We start from the raw sequence: 18,183 nt of genomic DNA on the forward strand, positions 1-18,183 counted from the left end.
TGGGAGATTTGACAGACGCCGGCAAGCACAGCACAGCGTTGTTTTATTTTGCTGGTGGGTGCTTTGTTATTACTTTTGCGGTGTTGCTAGTAGTCGGGGATTTTCCAACTTCAATTTCTAAAGAAACAAGTAAACACGAATAAACGTTTGTTTCATTGATTTCAACGTGAAATAGGATGAATAATAAAAATGTTGTAATTATAGTCAGAACTGCAATCATGAAGTACAAATGAACAACTCAGTATTCGGTAATTATTGATTGAACTTTATACGGCTGGTTCATTTTCGGTTAGTTAAAAAAGATGGTCACACTGGAGCTGCCCGTTGCATGGATTGTGGATAATTTGTGTGAGGGCATTCAGCTCCGAGATGTCTTATCTTATCTCAGGTCCAATCATTCGCCGATTCGAATACCATTCGCAGCGAGTCGTTGGAAAAACGGATGTGGCCGAATGTTGACTCGCGAAGAGGCAAAGATTACCACTCGCGAAGAAGAGCCACCACAGCAACCCTGTTTTATATATATAGATTGTATGTCCTTAAGGTCACTCCTGACGAAGTCCAAGTTTAAAAGTGCTCGCGTTTTCGGGGGCACACCACTCCATACGGAAGCAACGCACAACTGTCATTTTTATTATTCCACGCATGCTGCGACGCAGCAAAGCTAAATAAACAAAAATGACTGTTGTGCGCCGCCTCTGAATCGAGTGGTGTGCCCCCGAAAACGCAAGCACTTTTAAACTTGGATTCCGTCAGGAGTTACCTTAATAGATTTGCTCAATAACTTTCATTTGACGGGGAACAAAGACATAAGATTGCCAATCCGGAGATGGCGAGTTCGATTATCGTTCCCATCCATATTCTTTTCCAGGAGGGAAACATTGTTGGGCATAGTGTATCCATTGGACTTGCCACACAAGTCCATGTGATGGTGATCATAGAAAAGCTTTCAATTAATAACAGAGGAAATGCTAATAGAATTGGAAAACTGAAAAGCAAACCAGGTTCCAGTTGGAATGTAGAGCCATAGAAGAAGAAGAAGAAGAAGAACCGATCTGTAGCTGCACGTTACTGGCCATGTGTGCGATCGTTTATCGTAAAGTTTACCCGGAACTGTATCGCAAAGTTTGTGATGACCAAAACTGGGTGATAAGCAATCTTTTGTAAATACTTTTCTCTGCTTCAGTGAATTGTCGCAGGAGCACTTTTCTCCAGTTTTGCGTCTGCTGCCAATAATAGTAAGTGCTGTTTGGTGGAACTTAAATCAACCTTGTTGTCAGTTTATAATATTGTGCAATTAAACACGAGTGTTTCGAAGACGCGGGGAGGTTGGTACTCCGAAATGCTACGCATAACGCGAATTAAAATTTATATTATCAGTTTACCTATTGGATGACTGATTGAAGCACTCCAAACAAACGATTTATATAGCTCTCGTAGCAGCTAGTTGAAACATGACATCATATTGATCAGGACATGTCACAAATTGCTTCAGTCAGTCATCCAATAAACTGCTCTTATACATTTTTTAAGAACAAAATAACATTTCTATTTTTGGTTGGTTTTTGCTCATAAGGGGGAAGGGCCGGTTGGCCGAATACCGTTCGACCGAATGCCACTAGGCCGAAAGTTTTTGGCCGAATAGACAATTAAGCCAAAAGTCATTTGGCCGAATGGGTCTTTTAGCCGAAAGGGTTATTTGAACGAAATGGTCATTAGGCCAAAAGGGTAATTTGGCCGAAATGGTCAGTACATTCAAAGTTAATAAGGTACCAGTCAAAACGATTAATGCAAGAGATGGCGTTTTTTCAGTGGTAGTAAAATTTAAATTTCATCACTATAAAACTACTAATCAGTGCAAACTAAGTGCAGGAGATAATGTTTTCACCTCATACTTCATTCCTTATCACTACTTTCTTCTAAAACACTTCCATTTTCCATAAATTTGCGAAATACCTTATTTTTCCATATGTTTTATCGATTTCCAACTACCATTCTTCCATGAGCTCATAGTGAAAATTGTGAAAATCTCAAAACATAGAGTAGCGGGTCTAACAAAACAGATAGAAACGCCGGTATCGCCACTCAGTGACGAGTACCGTAAACATGGTGCACGGAAGGTTGTTGTCTACACTTTTTACGGCTGCTGCACCCTGGAAGTAAATTACATCGAAGTAAACAGTCGGTCCCTTATTGCCTATATTCCGGGTATTAAGCCACCCCGAGTGGAAATTAATTACTATGTCTGAAACTCGATTATGCATATGTACAACATGTGATAAATTTAGTTCGGAAAAGGTATTGGAGGGTAACCGCCCCTTTGGTGGGCTTTGATCCCACGACCCCAGTACGCTAGACAGGTGCTTTCCCTACTAAGCTACGAAAGACCTCCGTCGTTCTCCGCACCTTAGCGGGTACTGATGAAACCAAATTCCCAGCCCTAGGTACCAGCCGAACTCTCGCAATACATTTTCAGAACTAACTCTCTCTCATATGTATTTTTGTGCACATGCCAACCCAGTAGGATTTGGCCGAAATGGTCATTTGGCCGAAAGAATCATTAGGACGAATACGACATTTGGCCGAATAGGTCATTTGAAAAGTGAGAAATTAGGAGTGAAAAGAGAGACGTTCAAATTCTCATTCCTCATTTCTCACTTCTTGCTGTAAAAAGTAAGAAGCACGAAGTGAGTAGTGAGACGTCTCACTACCCATTTCGCACTACTCACTTTGCACAGTGAGAAATGAGGAGTGAGAAGTGAGAGTGGGTAGGAGACGTTTAACAACTCATTTCGCGCTTCTCATTTTTTACAGTGAAAAATGAGCAATGAGAAGTGAGAAGTGAGACGTCTTCTCTTTTCTCACTTTTCAAATTACCTATTCAGCCAAATGACCCGTTCGGCCAAATGATCCTTTCGGCCTGATGGGTTTTGGCCTAATGGTTTGTTCGGCCTAGTGGCATTCGGCCAAATGGCTTTCGGCCGAATGGGCTTCGACCAAACGACTCTTCCCCATCATAAGCTGAGAACGCATCTTGTTACCTTATCTATATCCAAAGAAATACCTTAAATTCATCCCGGTGTTCACAATGTTCGATGGAATAAACGGCAGTCAGAGCAAATTTGATGATGTTATGTAAAATTAGTTTGATGGAAGAAAAGTGCCTTGCATCATACCATTTGTTATAGTTCTCCTCTGAAATAATATTCTTTTCCTTTCTACTTTCAGTGAACCATTATCACACTATGGCAACCCTGGAACAGTGCGGACAACTGACGGATTGTGACGGCGATCAATGTATCGAACTGCACGACTGTGCAGATCCTGGTCTTCCATATTCTGCCAAATTTTGGCTTGGTGATTTGACCTGGAAACTGCATGGCCAAGAATGTTTGGTTACGATCGGAACAGGCTACGTGGCTCTTGTTTCCATAGATCGGAATGATGAATTGAACAGATCCCGTGATTTCAATGTGGCACGAAACATTCTCCTACGAAATGTAAAGATAGAGCATATTTTGTTAGACCAAATGAAGGACGATGTGATTGAACTTGAGAGTTCTATTAAAATGCAATTGCTCGAGCTGGGAACGGAAGCCGCAAGAAACCCTGCCAACGCCAAATGTTTGTTGGATCTTTTGAGAATAGCCCAGAGTCATTTTGTGATCGATTCCCAATTCTGCAAGGATTTGTGCTCAAGCAAGCTGATCAACAGAAGCCATTTGAAAGTGTCTTGTGTAAAATATGTCGTAATTAGAAACGCGATGAAATGCCGATGCACTCTGCTACTAGAAAACATTTCAGACAAAGAATGGAATGATGGTTCCAATTTTTTTCGTGCCTATTTGCAAAAATCACTTCTGCGACACAAAAAAGCAATAATGGAAAATAGTACCCCACGGATTAAAAGCATGATAAAGAAACTGAAACCCCAACGCAGCATTCTGCTCAGTTCAATAGATATTGGAATTTTATGTGACTTGGAACACATTCTGCATCATGCCAATTTTGAATCAGTTATGTCCGCAATATTGAATAATTTCGTCAACAGACTCGATGCCATCAAATTTGCAGATTTTTTCTTTTCGCTTCCATTAGCAAATGTTGTTTATGTACAAGTAATTAGAAGCTTGTGTGAGGTGATTTCTAGTTTTGAACAAACATTTGACGTAAAACATGTTCTGCGTTATTGTAAAAATCAATGGATAGTGGTCAAAAAGCCCAACGTAATCAATTCTTCGACGCAAAGATGTTTCGAAATGCAGCTCAACATGCTTGCCAATTTGGCGAATCATTTCGAGCCTGGAAAGGCTACAGCCTGGAAAAAATATCCTTACACATTTCGGATTAAGCTATTGGAGCCTACGGATATTCTGCGATGTGAGCAGCACGCGTGGCTCTGTCTGGCTGATGCCACCACGTTCAACATTTTTGAAAAAGATTTAGAACGGCTGGAACTGTATTCGGATGTTTTGAAAACTCTGCATGAGTGTTGGGTGTCTGAAGATTTACATTATGATCAATTGGAATTGAGTCGCAAGATAACTCATAACCTGCTGGAATTTGTGGCACTAGTGGAACATGAGCTGAATGTAAAACAAGTCAAATTACACGAAGAAGTATTTCGAAAGCAGTCAAATATCCTACGCAGCTTGCCTAATCAGCAGAAAGCATTAAATTTGCTTTGTCAACGCATCGCGGTCTTCAAAAATAATTGGGAATTGGTGTTGCTGTCAAGCTTATCCAATTTATTCAAAGGAAACTATTTAAACCCTCTAATGGATGAGGTCAAAGGTATGTCAATGGAGCTAATATACCATGCGCTCGATAAAGAAATAAACCCCGAAAGCATTGTCGACTTTTTAGCAGTGTGCAACAACTTTCTTGCGGGGCTGGATGGTTTCCCTTTCGAATGGTACTTGCGCTTTGCTAATGAGAGAATGAAAAATGTTCTATTGGAAGCTAAAATTATAACAAGCACCAACACGCAATTAAGTAGAACAAAATACGAGTCCTTCAAAGTTTCGAAACACTACTACAAGACTTTTACAGAGCTGTGTTCTATGGAAGAAATTTCAAAACATTTTCAAATGGATGTCGTTAGAGTTCTGCTGAAATACACAATCGTCCTAATGCAAAAACGAAGATGGAGCAACGGAGACAAACTTTTGTCCAATCATGATCAGATAATTACTGCAACACTGATGCTGAATGTCTTTAGGGATGCATTCGTTTTTCTCAAGAAGCAACCAAATTACTTAAACTTTGATATATTTTACGAAGAGTTCATCAAACCGTTCCGCGACGCAGTTGAGAAATCTAACTCCTTGGAACATTTTACCAAACGAGTAGAAGAGATAGGCAAATACTTGGAAGATATCCATCGAGAGAACGCAATTCTTATTGAAAATCGTTTAATTCCACTCCAAGTCAAGTAAGTGAACCTTTTTCCATTTTTTCCATTTCTTCGTCAGTTTCAATAACCACACAAAATTGCAGGTCACCTCTAAAGCACTGCAAAAAGTTGATGGACGCTGACCGGGATCAGTATGTCGAACTACATGGATCCGACTCCGTAGGACTTCCGTATTCTGCAAAATTTCGCTTCAGGAACTCATACTGGAAGCTGCACGGCGCAGAATGTTTGATCACTGTTGGTCCAAACTATGTGGCAAAAGCGCGTATAAAATGCACCGTCGGACTTAACGAAAGCAGTGACTTTCATAGTGCTCGGCAGATACTTTTGAGAAATATTGAGATCGAGGAGGTGCTGAAGCCGCAAAATTGGGCCAATTTCCTTAGCACACAATGGCGAAAAATGTCGGTTCAACGTTGGACCAGTACTGGAACGCCAAACTGGCTGGATTTAATTCGGCTTTTCAATACATGGTAAGCATAAGTTGTCTGTGAGATAAGCTTTTATCATAACACATATAAACCACACCGGTCGTTCAGGTGGTTTTTCTGAAGTAGAATATTGTCATGAAAAATTACTACATTTGTAATTAAACTTAGGACGATTTTTTTAGGCCATCAAATATTTGAACACATTAGTACACCCAGGTTTTTTTTTTACACGGTTTGATTTTGGTCGTTCAAGACCTTTATCGTCAATGAAGCAATGAGTTAACTCCACGAAAAAATTCACAAAAAATCAAAGAAAATTCAGGGGGTATTTAAAAAGCTATGAAAGTTCAGGTTAACCGAGAAATTAATGAATTCCAACCGCGTAAAAAAAAACCTGGGTGTATATTAACCACTTGAAATCAACTCACATTTTGAAATCTGCGTCAGGGTCCAAAAAATAACCTGGCAGGATCGCCAAAATGTGTGGCCCCAAGGGGAAGGGTCGTTTGGCTGAATGCCACTGGGCCGAAAGTTGTTTGGCCGAATATACCATTTGGCCGAACAGACCATTAGGCCGAACATACCATTAGGCCGAAAGGGTCATTTGAACGAATATGACATTTGGCCGAGTAGGTCATTTGAAAATGTGCGAAAATATACGTCTTCCTTCTTCGTTCATTCTACTTCCTTCTTCAACTTTCCTTCTTCCTTCTTACTCCTTCCCTCATCTTTCTTCCATCTTCCTTCTTCTTTCTCCCTTCTCCCTTCTTCCTTCTTCATTCTTTCGTCTTCATTCTTCCTTCCCCCTTCATCCTTCTTCCGTCTTCCTTCTTGATTTTCCCTTCTTTCTTCTTCCTTCATTTTTCTTCCTTCCTCCTTCTTCCTTCATCCTTCTTTATTTCCCCTTCTTACATCTTCCTTCACACACTTATTTAGAAAACGTATTTCAACTATTCGGCCAAACGACATTCGGCCAAATGGCATTCGGCCAAACGGCATTTGGTCAAATGACCCTAAACCCGAAAATGTATGACATGATGGCCTGGTGCACAAACTACAACGCTACAACAGTTCTTGTAGAAAAGTCGAGTCACGTACGAGACACTGAAGCGACCTCACAGTTGAGGTCGAAATACGTATCTGCAAAGATAACGAAACGTAGTGGAATTAGTCCGAGTGGAATGCTACTCGGACGCGTATCTATAACAAACTGATTTATTGATGGCTTTCTCTTTAGTGTCTTACATAGGAATAAGTGTTTGTGTGTGTGTAACATTAATAACTGGATAAGGGGCTCTTCAATGGCTAACTATACTCATGTCACAGTACTAAACTCGTCTTAGACTGTTGGGTACATTCCACTGAACAAAAAAAAAGAGCTTAAAATAGTAGAAATTGTAGAATTTAAATACAGAATGTTAAAACGCGAGAAGATTATAGTTTATAAGGCAAAGATATTAGCACTCAGAGAAATGCTAATAACTTCGCCCGCTAAAAAATAATCTTTCCGCGGTTTTCAGCATAGAGCTACGAAATGGTGAGTTTACATCCCGGAAGGAGCGCGTAACATAGCTTTGGTCCTTACTTACTTACTTATGAAACCTGTACACCTCCGGTGGTGCAAAGGGCCGACTTGAAAGATCTCCATCCTGAGCGTTGCCCGGCTATCGCTTTAACTTGTTGCCAGGTTAGATTTCGGTCGACTTCTTTTATTTCTTTATTGAGGCTTCGCCGCCATGAGCCTCTGGGTCTGCTTCTGCTGCGATGTCCCGCTGGGTTCCAGTCTACTGCTTGTTTATAGATTTCGTTTCTGCCCCTACGTAGAGTGTGGCCGACCCAGCCCCACTTCCGATTCCGAATTTCTGTTGCTATCGGCCTCTGGTGACAACGACGATGGAGCTCGTTGTTTGAGATCCAGTTGTGAGGCCATCAGGCCCGAATTATTGATAAAAATTCGTATTTTGGTGCGATCACTTTTTTTTTTTTTTTTGGTTTAAAATTCAGTTTATTTGTAGTTCATTTAAAATTAAAAGTTTTTACAGTTTTAAAAATTAACGTCCAAGTGGAAGACTAATGAGTTTACATCTATAGCATCGTTACTAAAATTAACAAAGTTGATGTAATTTGTTAACATTTGTAGAATCTCCACTCGTTTACGTTTGTTCACCCCTGCCAGTGTAGGTATCGCCAACTCTTCGTAAAAGAATCTTCTCCATCCATTCATAAGCCCTGCTATTCTCTGCTGTAGGATCGTCCAAGCCGGGCCGACACGAGGACAAAAGCAACATTTGTGCTGGAGCGTTTCTTGTAAATGGTTCCCGCAATGGGTGCAGTTGTCGTCTGCTACTCTCTGCATTGTATGAAGCAGCTTCCGATGCGCGGTCATACCACAAACAGGTAGAGTTGCGAACGGTGTATTGAAGACAGCTGTTTGTATCCAATGTTTTTCCACACGCGGGGCCAGTCGATCGTCGGACTATTTTGTTCCACTTTAGGCCGTTCTGTTTGCTGCACAAAATGCTGGTGGATTTGATCGGCGGAGGGGTTTTGTTGGATTTGGTGAGGGATTTGGGATAAGCATGATAGGATTGTTTTGATGTCGGGATGATCTATTGAAATTGCAGGGCGAGGATTAACGTGGAGAAGAAGGGATCTATAATAGGGAAGGGAGTCGATCTCTTTCAGATGTCTGTTCAAAGCCAGACTGCGACTTTTGAGGGCCGGGATGTGCAGATTTAAACCCCCGTGTTCCTGTTTCCGAGCCAGTTGCATCATCGGCACGCGGGCGACAATACCCCTCCACAGGAACGTTCCCATCGTCGACGTTATCTTCGCTGTATGTACGTTCAGTGGAGGCAGCACCGATGAGAGGTACCATAATTTTGCTGTGCCGAAAGTGTTTAACATAATCACCTTCTGGTGTAACGTCAGAGCGCGAAAACCGTGAAGCCACATTTGTTATTCGCGAAGGTGATACCTAGAATTTTGACGACGTTTACCGTTTGCAGCCACGGAATATCGATGATATTACCTTCGCAATACCCAACATCAATCGACATCGTTTTGCGCAAATTTAGTTTTGCGCCGGCTGTTGCACAGAAACGGTTAAATATTTCACGGATCATTCCTATCCGTGCCTCTGTTGTGACGATGACGCTGATGTCGTCCGCATATGCCACAAGCAAATCATCCCCAAACGCTTGCTCTAGTCCAATGAGAATAGATAGAAGGTGAGGAAGAAGACGAAATGCAAGTGTATTAGTGGATGATGAAAAATGTAAACAGCAAATAGTGACGTACATATTTGCACGGCTTCTTATGGGAGCTCGTTCGAATGTAGTAGTGAAAGCTTTTTCGCCATACACAAAAGGCACGCACACAATATATAGATTTCCATACCTTAGTATTTATTTACATTGGCTCTAGTCTGCATATCAGTGGATGGAGATACAGTACAAAGAGATGCATCGACAACGGGTCCCCTTGCCGCACCGACCGTGCAATCTCCAACGATCGTGATCGGTGCCCATTGATAAGCAGTCGGGATGTGGCGACTGGCTATGCGCGCGAGAAGAGCGATGAGTTCCTCGTTGAACCCGAGCGACCGCATGGTGCCGAACAAGAACGAATGACGTACCCGATCGAAGGCGTTCTCCAGATCGAAACTGATGAGTTTACCGGTGCGACGGTGGTGACGAAGGCTGGCAATCCGGTCTTTGAGAGCGAGAGTAGCTTGAAAGATATTGCGTTCGGAGTTCGAACATTTCTGTCCGTCGCTCAGCACACGATGGGCTCGCATGACGCGCTCTAGCCGGATTTTGAGGATACGAGAAAGCAACTTGTAATCGCTGTTGAGCAGCGATATGGGCCGGTATGCTCGGGCCTCACCTCCCTATTTCTTCACCTCCTTTCACCTCACCTTTCTTCACCTCCTTTTCTTCACCAGCACGATAATACCCTCCACGAAGGCATTGGGGAGATTGCCAGTGAGTGCTTCATTCAGCAGCAGGTTTAATTCGCGGTGAATTACGTCGAACATACGGAGATAAAATTCTCTTGGGATCCCGTCGGCACCGGGGGATCGTTTGGGTGCGCTTGCCCTGATAGCAGAGAGGATCTCTGCTGTTGTTATCTCCTCCATGCACGCTTCGTTCGACGGGTCGTCCGGAGGGATTACGCGCTCGCATGCAAAATCGTCCCCGTCGTTGTTATTGTCACCGTTTGCTGCTGCTTCTTCTGCATAGAGGCTCGAGAAGAAATCAAACAGCTTCATTTCTATCGCCTGAGGCTCGGCGACAAATTCGTTCTCTCCCGTCTGCAGCTGTGTAATTACGGTTTTCTTTCGTCGTCTTTCCCCCAGTTGGAAGATCGACATTGGTTCGCCGGCCAGATGCGTCTCGTTGATGCGCATAAACATGTGCGAGAAATTACGCTGCAGTGCCAACATTTCTCCTTTCAGCCGATTGATTGTAGTTATCAATTGTGGCTGCTGGTAGTAGCCGTCGTACGCTTGCCGTAACTGCGCATAAAGATGCTGGTGCGCATCGTGAAGTTCGTCAAAAACAGATCGAGATTTCCACTTAAAAACGACTTAATTTTAGGCTTAGCATAAGACAGCCACCAAATCATTAATGTTTCATGGTTTCTGCGTTGTCGAGTCTAGTAATGCCACTTATACTGGAACTCGGCAACGTTTTAATCGGTAAAGAGATGCGGTCGAAGGGCCCAGAAACCGCGCCCGGCTCATGTCCCAGTGGAGGGAAACATATTCTGACCGTAAGCGCTTTATGGTCTGTGAAGCAGCAGACGTGTGTGAAGGCGGACTGCAGTTTGTCGCGTAGTCCCCGGCTTACGTAAATACGGTCGAGTCGAGACCGCGCGTTTCGATTGATGTACGTAAAGCCGGCATCTCGTGGGCACAGCATCTCCCACGCATCGTGCAGCTGCAGCTGCTGTACGGAGGTTTTAAGGGATGGACTAGTATTCGGGCTGGACGAATCGCACGCACGGAGCACGCAATTGAAATCGCCAGCGAGGATGACGTTTTCAGTGTGGTGGCGGAGATAATATGCCAGCGTGCCATTCGCGAATACGAAAGTAATGCCTCTACTCACTCTTATGGCAAAATCTCATTGCTATCTGTCAGACTGTGCGTGAAACATGGCCGCCAATCACCCATTCTTGTTCCTCCACAGTAAAATCCCATAAGGAACTGTCAGACTGTGCGTGAAGCATTTACCTTCGTAGTCGCGAATTGAAAAATCTTCTCTGGAAGGACGTGCACTTTCACTTCCACACTTCCATCTTCCATAGTTATACGGAGCTTGTGCTTCTTCCCGCAATATCCACCTCATGCTTTTCGTCGTGTTCGTCCACGACTTTTAGTGCGAGCGCCAGGTCCTTCACCTTGATGAACGCACATTGTTCACCGCGGTGGCACTGAAATCTCACTACATCGTCTTTTTGCAGTCCTAGAACTGTGCGGCAAAAGCCATGCACCTTCTCGAAAGACGGCTTCACTGGAAAGCGCGAATAGTCTATTCGAAAAGTGTTTTCTCGCCTCATCGCGAAACACTAAAGCGCGCGACGCGGCACGGACAGATGAAAGATAAACCACCGGATTAAATCGCTTGACTTTTGGAGAGCGTAATCGAAAACACGTTTGCTCGTCTCAGAAGTTGAGCGGAAACTGTTCACTTATTTGCCTGTTTTTCCAGATATTTCTTAAACTCGCAAAGGCTTTCTTGATCCGTGCGCCTATGTCGATCTTGTTACCGCCGTCTGACGCCATTTAGCTACCAAGATATTGGAAGCTTTCAACATTCTCCACTGGTTGCCCGGCTACTGTAAAACTGGAAGGAGTCACCGTGTTTACATCCAACGATTTAGTTTTGTTGACGTTGATGACTGAACCTGCCGAGGAGGAGCGCTCGGCAAGGTCGTTGAGCTTACTTATTCGAAGTCGTTTAGGTGCTCCATGGTTATAGGCTGCCATAACAGCCCGCGGTTTGGTTCACGGTCAATCGCATCTACCAGAATCTCATCGATTACGATGAGGAACAGTAACGGTGATAGAATACATCCTTGCCTCACACCAGCTACGACCCGGATAGGGTCGGACAGGACCCCATTGTGCAGCACTCTACACGAAAAGGCCTCGTACTGTGCTTCGATGAGGCCAATGATTTTCTCAGGTTCCCCTTGCGTCTCAGGGCGCCCCACATATTCTCGTGATTAAGACGGTCGAAAGCTTTTTCGTAGTCAATGAATAAAAAGTAAAGGGACTCTTGGAATTCGTTGAACTGCTCCAGAATGATGCGGAGCGTGACAATATGGTCCACACGATCTGGATCTTCCGGCACGACAATATGGATCTTCCGGCACGGAATCCGGCTTGCTGCCGCCGGTGAGTCGCATCGATCTTCTCCTGAATCCGGGCTAGGATAATTTTGCACAGAACTTTGAGAGCGGTACACAGCAACATAATGCCTCGCCAATTATCGCATACAGTCAGGTCACCTTTTTCGGGCACCTTCACTAAGATACCTTGCATCTAGTCAACCGGGAAAGTTGCGGTTTCCCAGATATTACGAAATAAACGAAGCAGTAGTTGAGCGGATGTCATGGGGTCAGCTTTGAGCATCTCGGCTGATATGCGGTCGATCCCTGGGGCTTTATTCAATTTCATGCTTTGGATGGCTGTTTGAATCTCTAGCAGTGATGGAGCTTCGGTATTGACGCGTGTTATACGTCGGATCCTAGGCAGATCATGCCGAGGTGGTGATGGTCTGGCTGGCACTTGAAAAAGTTGTTCGAACCAGCGTTTTAGCTGGTCAGTTGGGTCGATTAATAACTGATCATTCGCGTCTTTCACAGGCATCGTTGCATTCATCTTCGCCCGCTTAAGCGTCGTGAGATATCGTAGAGAAGGCGAATGTCCAGAAGGCGAATGTTGCGGCGGCTATCTCTCCTTCGTCGGCCAGAGAGTCTGCCCACGCTCGCTTGTCCCGTCGACATGAGCGTTTTACTTCCTCCTCAAGAGCCGCGTATCGTTGACGGGCTAAGACTTTGGCTCCTCTGGTTCTTGATCGCTCTATCGCGGCTTTGGCTTCTCTTCGCTCCTCTATCTTCCTCCAGGTCTCATCGATGATCCATTGTTTTCTCTGGGTGCGCAGTTCGAGTCCCTTTACTTGGTACTTATTGACTACGAAAAAGCTTTTGACCGGTAAATTCTTCTCCGACATCACGAATCCGACAATTGAATCCGACCACTACCTCGTTGCAGTATGCCTGCGCTCAAAACTCTCGACGGTGTACAACACGCGTCGAAGTCGGACGCCGCGGCTTAACATTGGGCGGCTACAAGACGGTAGACTAGCCCAAGAATACGCGCAGCAGCTTGAAGTGGCACTCCCAACGGAAGAGCAGCTAGGCGCAGCGTCTCTTGAAGATGGCTGGAGAGATATTCGATCCGCCATTGGTAGCACCGCAACCGCTGCACTTGGCACGGTGCCCCCGGATCAGAGAAACGACTGGTATGACGGCGAATGTGAGCAGTTAGTGGAAGAGAAGAATGCAGCATGGGCGAGATTGCTGCAACACCGCACGAGTGCGAACGAGGCACGATATAAACAGGCGCGGAACAGACAAAACTCGATTTTCCGGAGGAAAAAGCGCCAGCAGGAAGATCGAGACCGTGAAGAAACGGAGCAACTGTACCGCGCTAATAACACACGAAAGTTCTATGAGAAGTTAAACCGTTCACGTAAGGGCCACGTGCCACAGCCCGATATGTGTAAGGACATAAACGGGAACCTTCTTACGAACGAGCGTGAGGTGATCCAAAGGTGGCGGCAGTACGAAGAAGAGCACCTGAATGGCGATGTAGCAGACGAAGATGGCTGTATGGTGATGGACCTGGGGGAACGCGCGCAGGACATAATTCTACCGGCTCCGGATCTCTAGGAAATCCAGGAGGACTTTGGCCGGCTGAAGAACAACAAAGCCCCTGGGGTTGACCAACTACCAGGAGAGCTATTTAAACACGGTGGTGAGGCACTGGCTAGAGCGCTGCACTGGGTCATTACCAAGATCTGGGAGGAAGAAGTTTTGCCGCAGGAGTGGATGGAAGGTGTAGTGTGTCCCATCTACAAAAAGGGCGATACGCTGGACTGTAGCAACTACTGCGCAATCACATTGCTGAACGCTGCCTACAAGGTACTCTCCCAAATTTTATGCCGTCGACTAGCACCAGGCGGGTTTTATGGGTGTTCGCGGGTGTTCGCCATTCGCCAAGTACTGCAGAAATGCCGCAAATACAACGTGCCCACACATCATCTATTCATCGACTTCAAAGCCGCATATGATACAATCGATCGGGACCAGCTTCTTCTTCTTCTCCTTCTTCTTATTGGCATTACATCCCCTCACTGGGACAGAGCCGCCTCACAGCTTAGTGTTCATTGAGCACTTCCACAGTTATTAACTGCGAGGTTTCTAAGCCAAGTTACCATTTTTGCATTCGTATATCATGAGGCTAGCACGATGATACTTTATGCCCAGGGAGGACGAGACAATTTCCAATCCGAAAATTGCCTAGACCGGCAGCGGGAATCGAACCCAGCCACCCTCAGCATGGTCTTGCTTTGTAGCCGCGCGTCATACCGCACGACTAAGGAGGGCCCCATCGGGACCAGCTATGGCAGCTAATGCACGAAAACGGTTTTCCAGATAAACTGACACGGTTGATCAAAGCGACGATGGATCGGGTGATGTGCGTAGTTCGAGTTTCAGGGGCATTCTCGAGTCCCACAGAGGATTACGGCAAGGTGATGGTCTTTCGTGTCTACTATTTAACATAGCTTTGAAAAGGGGTAATACGAAGAGCAGGGATTAATACGAGTGGTGCAATTTTCAATAAGTCCGTCCAGCTATTTGGCTTCGCCGACGACATAGATATTATGGCACGTAACTTTGAGAAGATGGAGGAAGCCTACATCAGACTGAAGAGGGAAGCTAAGCGGATCGGACTAGTCATCAACACGTCGAAGACGAAGTACATGATAGTCAGGGTTGGGAAAAATCAAATTTTCGAAAAATCGAGAATGATCAAACTCACCGGCGATTTTACTTTTAAATTATCAAGTGATTAAAACTCGCCAGCGATAAAGAATCGTTTGAAAATCGGATCTTGATTTGAAGCATTTACCGTTACATTTTGAACTCTTTTTCCTTACTAGCATGAAGCTATGACGCCAAATAGAGAGGTGGAGTTAATGTTAGTCAAACTGCTTGACCGTGTGTACGTTCCATTAGAGAGTTCATCCCACGTCGTTTCGCTGCTTTTGGCTGTGGTTTCGTGCTTGTGTTGGTCAACGATGACAATAGTGGTGGTGGACGGACGTTTGACAGCGCAGATGTCAGTGATACGTTAGAGGGGTAACGGATAGGAATAGGGATGGGCAAGAGGTTTTTCCGATTTTTTTATTTTCGATATTTGTTTAATATTTATGTATTTCATTTTATTTCAATTCCATTAGATTTAAGTTCAATCCTAGTTGTAAACTTTTATATTACATAGCATTTATAAAAAGAAGTTTTTATGTAAATAGTAAGTAGGATTTTATGGATCATTAAATAAATATAATATGTACAGTAAATTTAGGTAAATTGTAGCCTGACCTGGCGAGGCTACCTAACTAGGGGGCGTTTTTAAATGATTTAAGAACAAATGGCTTATGCGCCACCTCCGGAGAGGACCACTTGTCGTTTCCGTGCCCGGCAAACTCAAACCTCAGGGCGAGTTCAGTTTATCAAATTACCGCAAATCCTAGAAGATGCCAAATGTTTTCAGATACTCGTGTCGCTACCTGGGGACCAACTCAAAACGTAATGAAGAACCCAATTACCTACCAATACCGAATGCACTTAAGCGATCAATTTCATCATTGGACAAGTTCTTTCCTACCACAATTACCCGCACGCTTCAGGACAAGAATGGAGGACTGAGAATCCCAAGCAGTCCGACTTGGAGTATACAACAACAATACAACAAACTAAATCAACAAAACGAACGAAACGTGACATCCGTCTAACAAACAGTGCACTCAAAATAAGACTTCATAGGCTCAATTTACAAAAACTAAATCTAGAGAAACGCAAAACTTTCGCATAACATTTATTCACAAATTATTTATATTCGGGTACCCACTTCTCTCTACATACTTTCCATTTCTTCTTCTTCCTCCCTTTACTATTTCCTAACTGTGCGGATTTTTCTAGCTTCCAACTGTCTTTTCAAAAAAACACTTTCCCCAAAGCTTCACTAACCTGATACAATTGTAGCGCTTACTTACAGTTGTTGTGTCTTGCTACCGACTTCTACTTGATCGGGGTAAACCCTTCTTCGCGTCGCGTCTGCGACGCCTGTTCACCCAATGAACAAAGGCGCACCGAATGAATGGCTCGATGGTCCAAATCAAAAAGGTACCGTCGTCGGTACGATGAATTTTCTTTGAGGGTGGGAAAATCGCTCTTCCGGAGTACGATAGAACGGCGCAACTCCCTTCTAACTCCGGCCGGCAGTTAGGGATCCTTCGATGGCACGTGGGATCAGAAGTGTGGCAAAGGCGTAATGGGCGCGGTGTGGCGAGCGGGAGGCGGGCTGGTGCAGCAACGGTCGACGATCGGCTACACACTTGGGTGAGCTTGATACGGGGGAAAGCGATAAAGGAATCTCCTACCTTTTTTTTTCTATTTCATATCACGCACAATACCGCACAGATGGCTTTTTTATTGCCCTAGCTTTTGCACTGCCTATCGGGAGGGAAAATTCTTATAATTAATACACTGATTATAGACACATCTCACATTTATCTACCTCGGAAACACACCGCGAAACTAATAGAAGAAACTTCACACTCCTGCCTCTTCGACGGGTCAGATCAAAGTGGACGAGACCGAACTTGAGATTCCTCAGATAGGTCGCAATCTTAGATTAGGCATTCGTACCGGAAATCGAGAGACGATCTTTTCAGTAATCGGTTCTCGATTACCCTTTGAGTTGATCAGTGGTTTTGTCCTTTTCCCTCTCCAACATTTGGCATCTAGCTAACTCAGTTCAATTCCTACTCCGATTTCTTTTATTAATAATCTAACGACAAGTGGTCCTGATGGGAGATCTTACTCAATCCCAACGGTTCCAAGCGCATGTTTCGCGAGATCATAACTCAGCGCGCCAAGTGAGTGAACGATAAATTCTGGCGGTGAACTTTCTTGCAGGAAGTGACTTGGGTTCATTTATTGCATGCGAGCTTGTGAGATTATTCTACTGTTGGTTCCCTATATTTGATGCATTTAATATTTATTTTCTTATAGGAATATATAAACGTAAAACATTAAACTTAATTCGGAAAACCGCTACGCTACAAAATTTCTAATGTAAGCAATTTGGCAGGTTACAGTTTGGCTGATTTTTTTCCAAAGCATCAGGGCATCGAAATTAAAAAAAGGTTTTCCCATACTAATTTGAGCCACCTAATGTACAAATGCGCTTTTTTGTAAGTAATGTGATGAAATGAAAGTAATGAAAGCGTCCTATATTTCTGCGTCTTTTCTTATATTTCTAATAGAAGTGTGAAAGCTTTTGAAAATATGAAAAAATATAAACAAAATACCCAACAAACACTGATAGCTGATGAAGGGTATATTTCATTCAAAAAAGGCTTCTCCAGCTGAAAAACTAGCTTGATCATTTTTAATTAAATGGTGGAATTAACAATTGACACTTTTTGCAAATATCTGCAGCAACATTTCAAAAGGGCAAAACTGCTTTTCTAAACAAAAGCTTCTCACGTTGCTGGTGGATTAATTTGAGCCTACCCACGCAATCATACGCCATTTAATGAAAGAAGAGGATTCGCTGCTTCGATCAGTGGTGTTGGACTACGAATGTTGTGGATTCGAATAAATGTTTGCAGCATCTCCCTCCTACGTGCCCCTTTGATTCTGCCACGGACGACAACTTGCGTCGGTGAATCGAATTCGTCCAGGCTTAACCTTCCCTTGTATAGAATTTTGGTCCTGGGAGAAACCGAATAGTTTCCAATAATGTAGCTTCCGAATTACTAACAGCAACCACTCAATAGTTCGACGCGCGCCTTTGATACTGCTGCCGAAGTAGAATTTCTGCTGTCTCCAAGCGATGAAGATTTGCACTTCTATAAAATTGAGGTTTTGAAAGGACAGATTTATTTTCAATAATGCGCTTTCTCAATTAACTGCAACAAAACCAGTTCCAGAACCATGCGAGAAAATTTCACTGGAGGACCGCTGACG

At 44.0% G+C, this 18,183-nt stretch overlaps 1 protein-coding gene across 1 annotated transcript in view; it reads left to right on the forward strand.

The window, feature by feature from the left end:
• Positions 1-1,234: 1,234 nt before the first annotated feature.
• LOC134218118 (uncharacterized) overlaps positions 1,235-18,183 on the forward strand; it is a 31,065-nt gene continuing 14,116 nt past the window's right edge. Inside the window, exons 1-3 of the mRNA XM_062696984.1 lie at positions 1,235-1,328; positions 3,229-5,434; positions 5,500-5,889. Of these exons, the coding sequence (XP_062552968.1) occupies positions 3,246-5,434; positions 5,500-5,889 (2,579 nt within the window). The 5' untranslated portion in view covers positions 1,235-1,328; positions 3,229-3,245. The remainder of the gene's footprint in view (positions 1,329-3,228; positions 5,435-5,499; positions 5,890-18,183) is intronic.

This window comes from Armigeres subalbatus, chromosome 2, assembly GCF_024139115.2.
Source record: "Armigeres subalbatus isolate Guangzhou_Male chromosome 2, GZ_Asu_2, whole genome shotgun sequence".
In the NCBI taxonomy this organism is placed as follows: Eukaryota; Metazoa; Arthropoda; class Insecta; order Diptera; family Culicidae; genus Armigeres; species Armigeres subalbatus.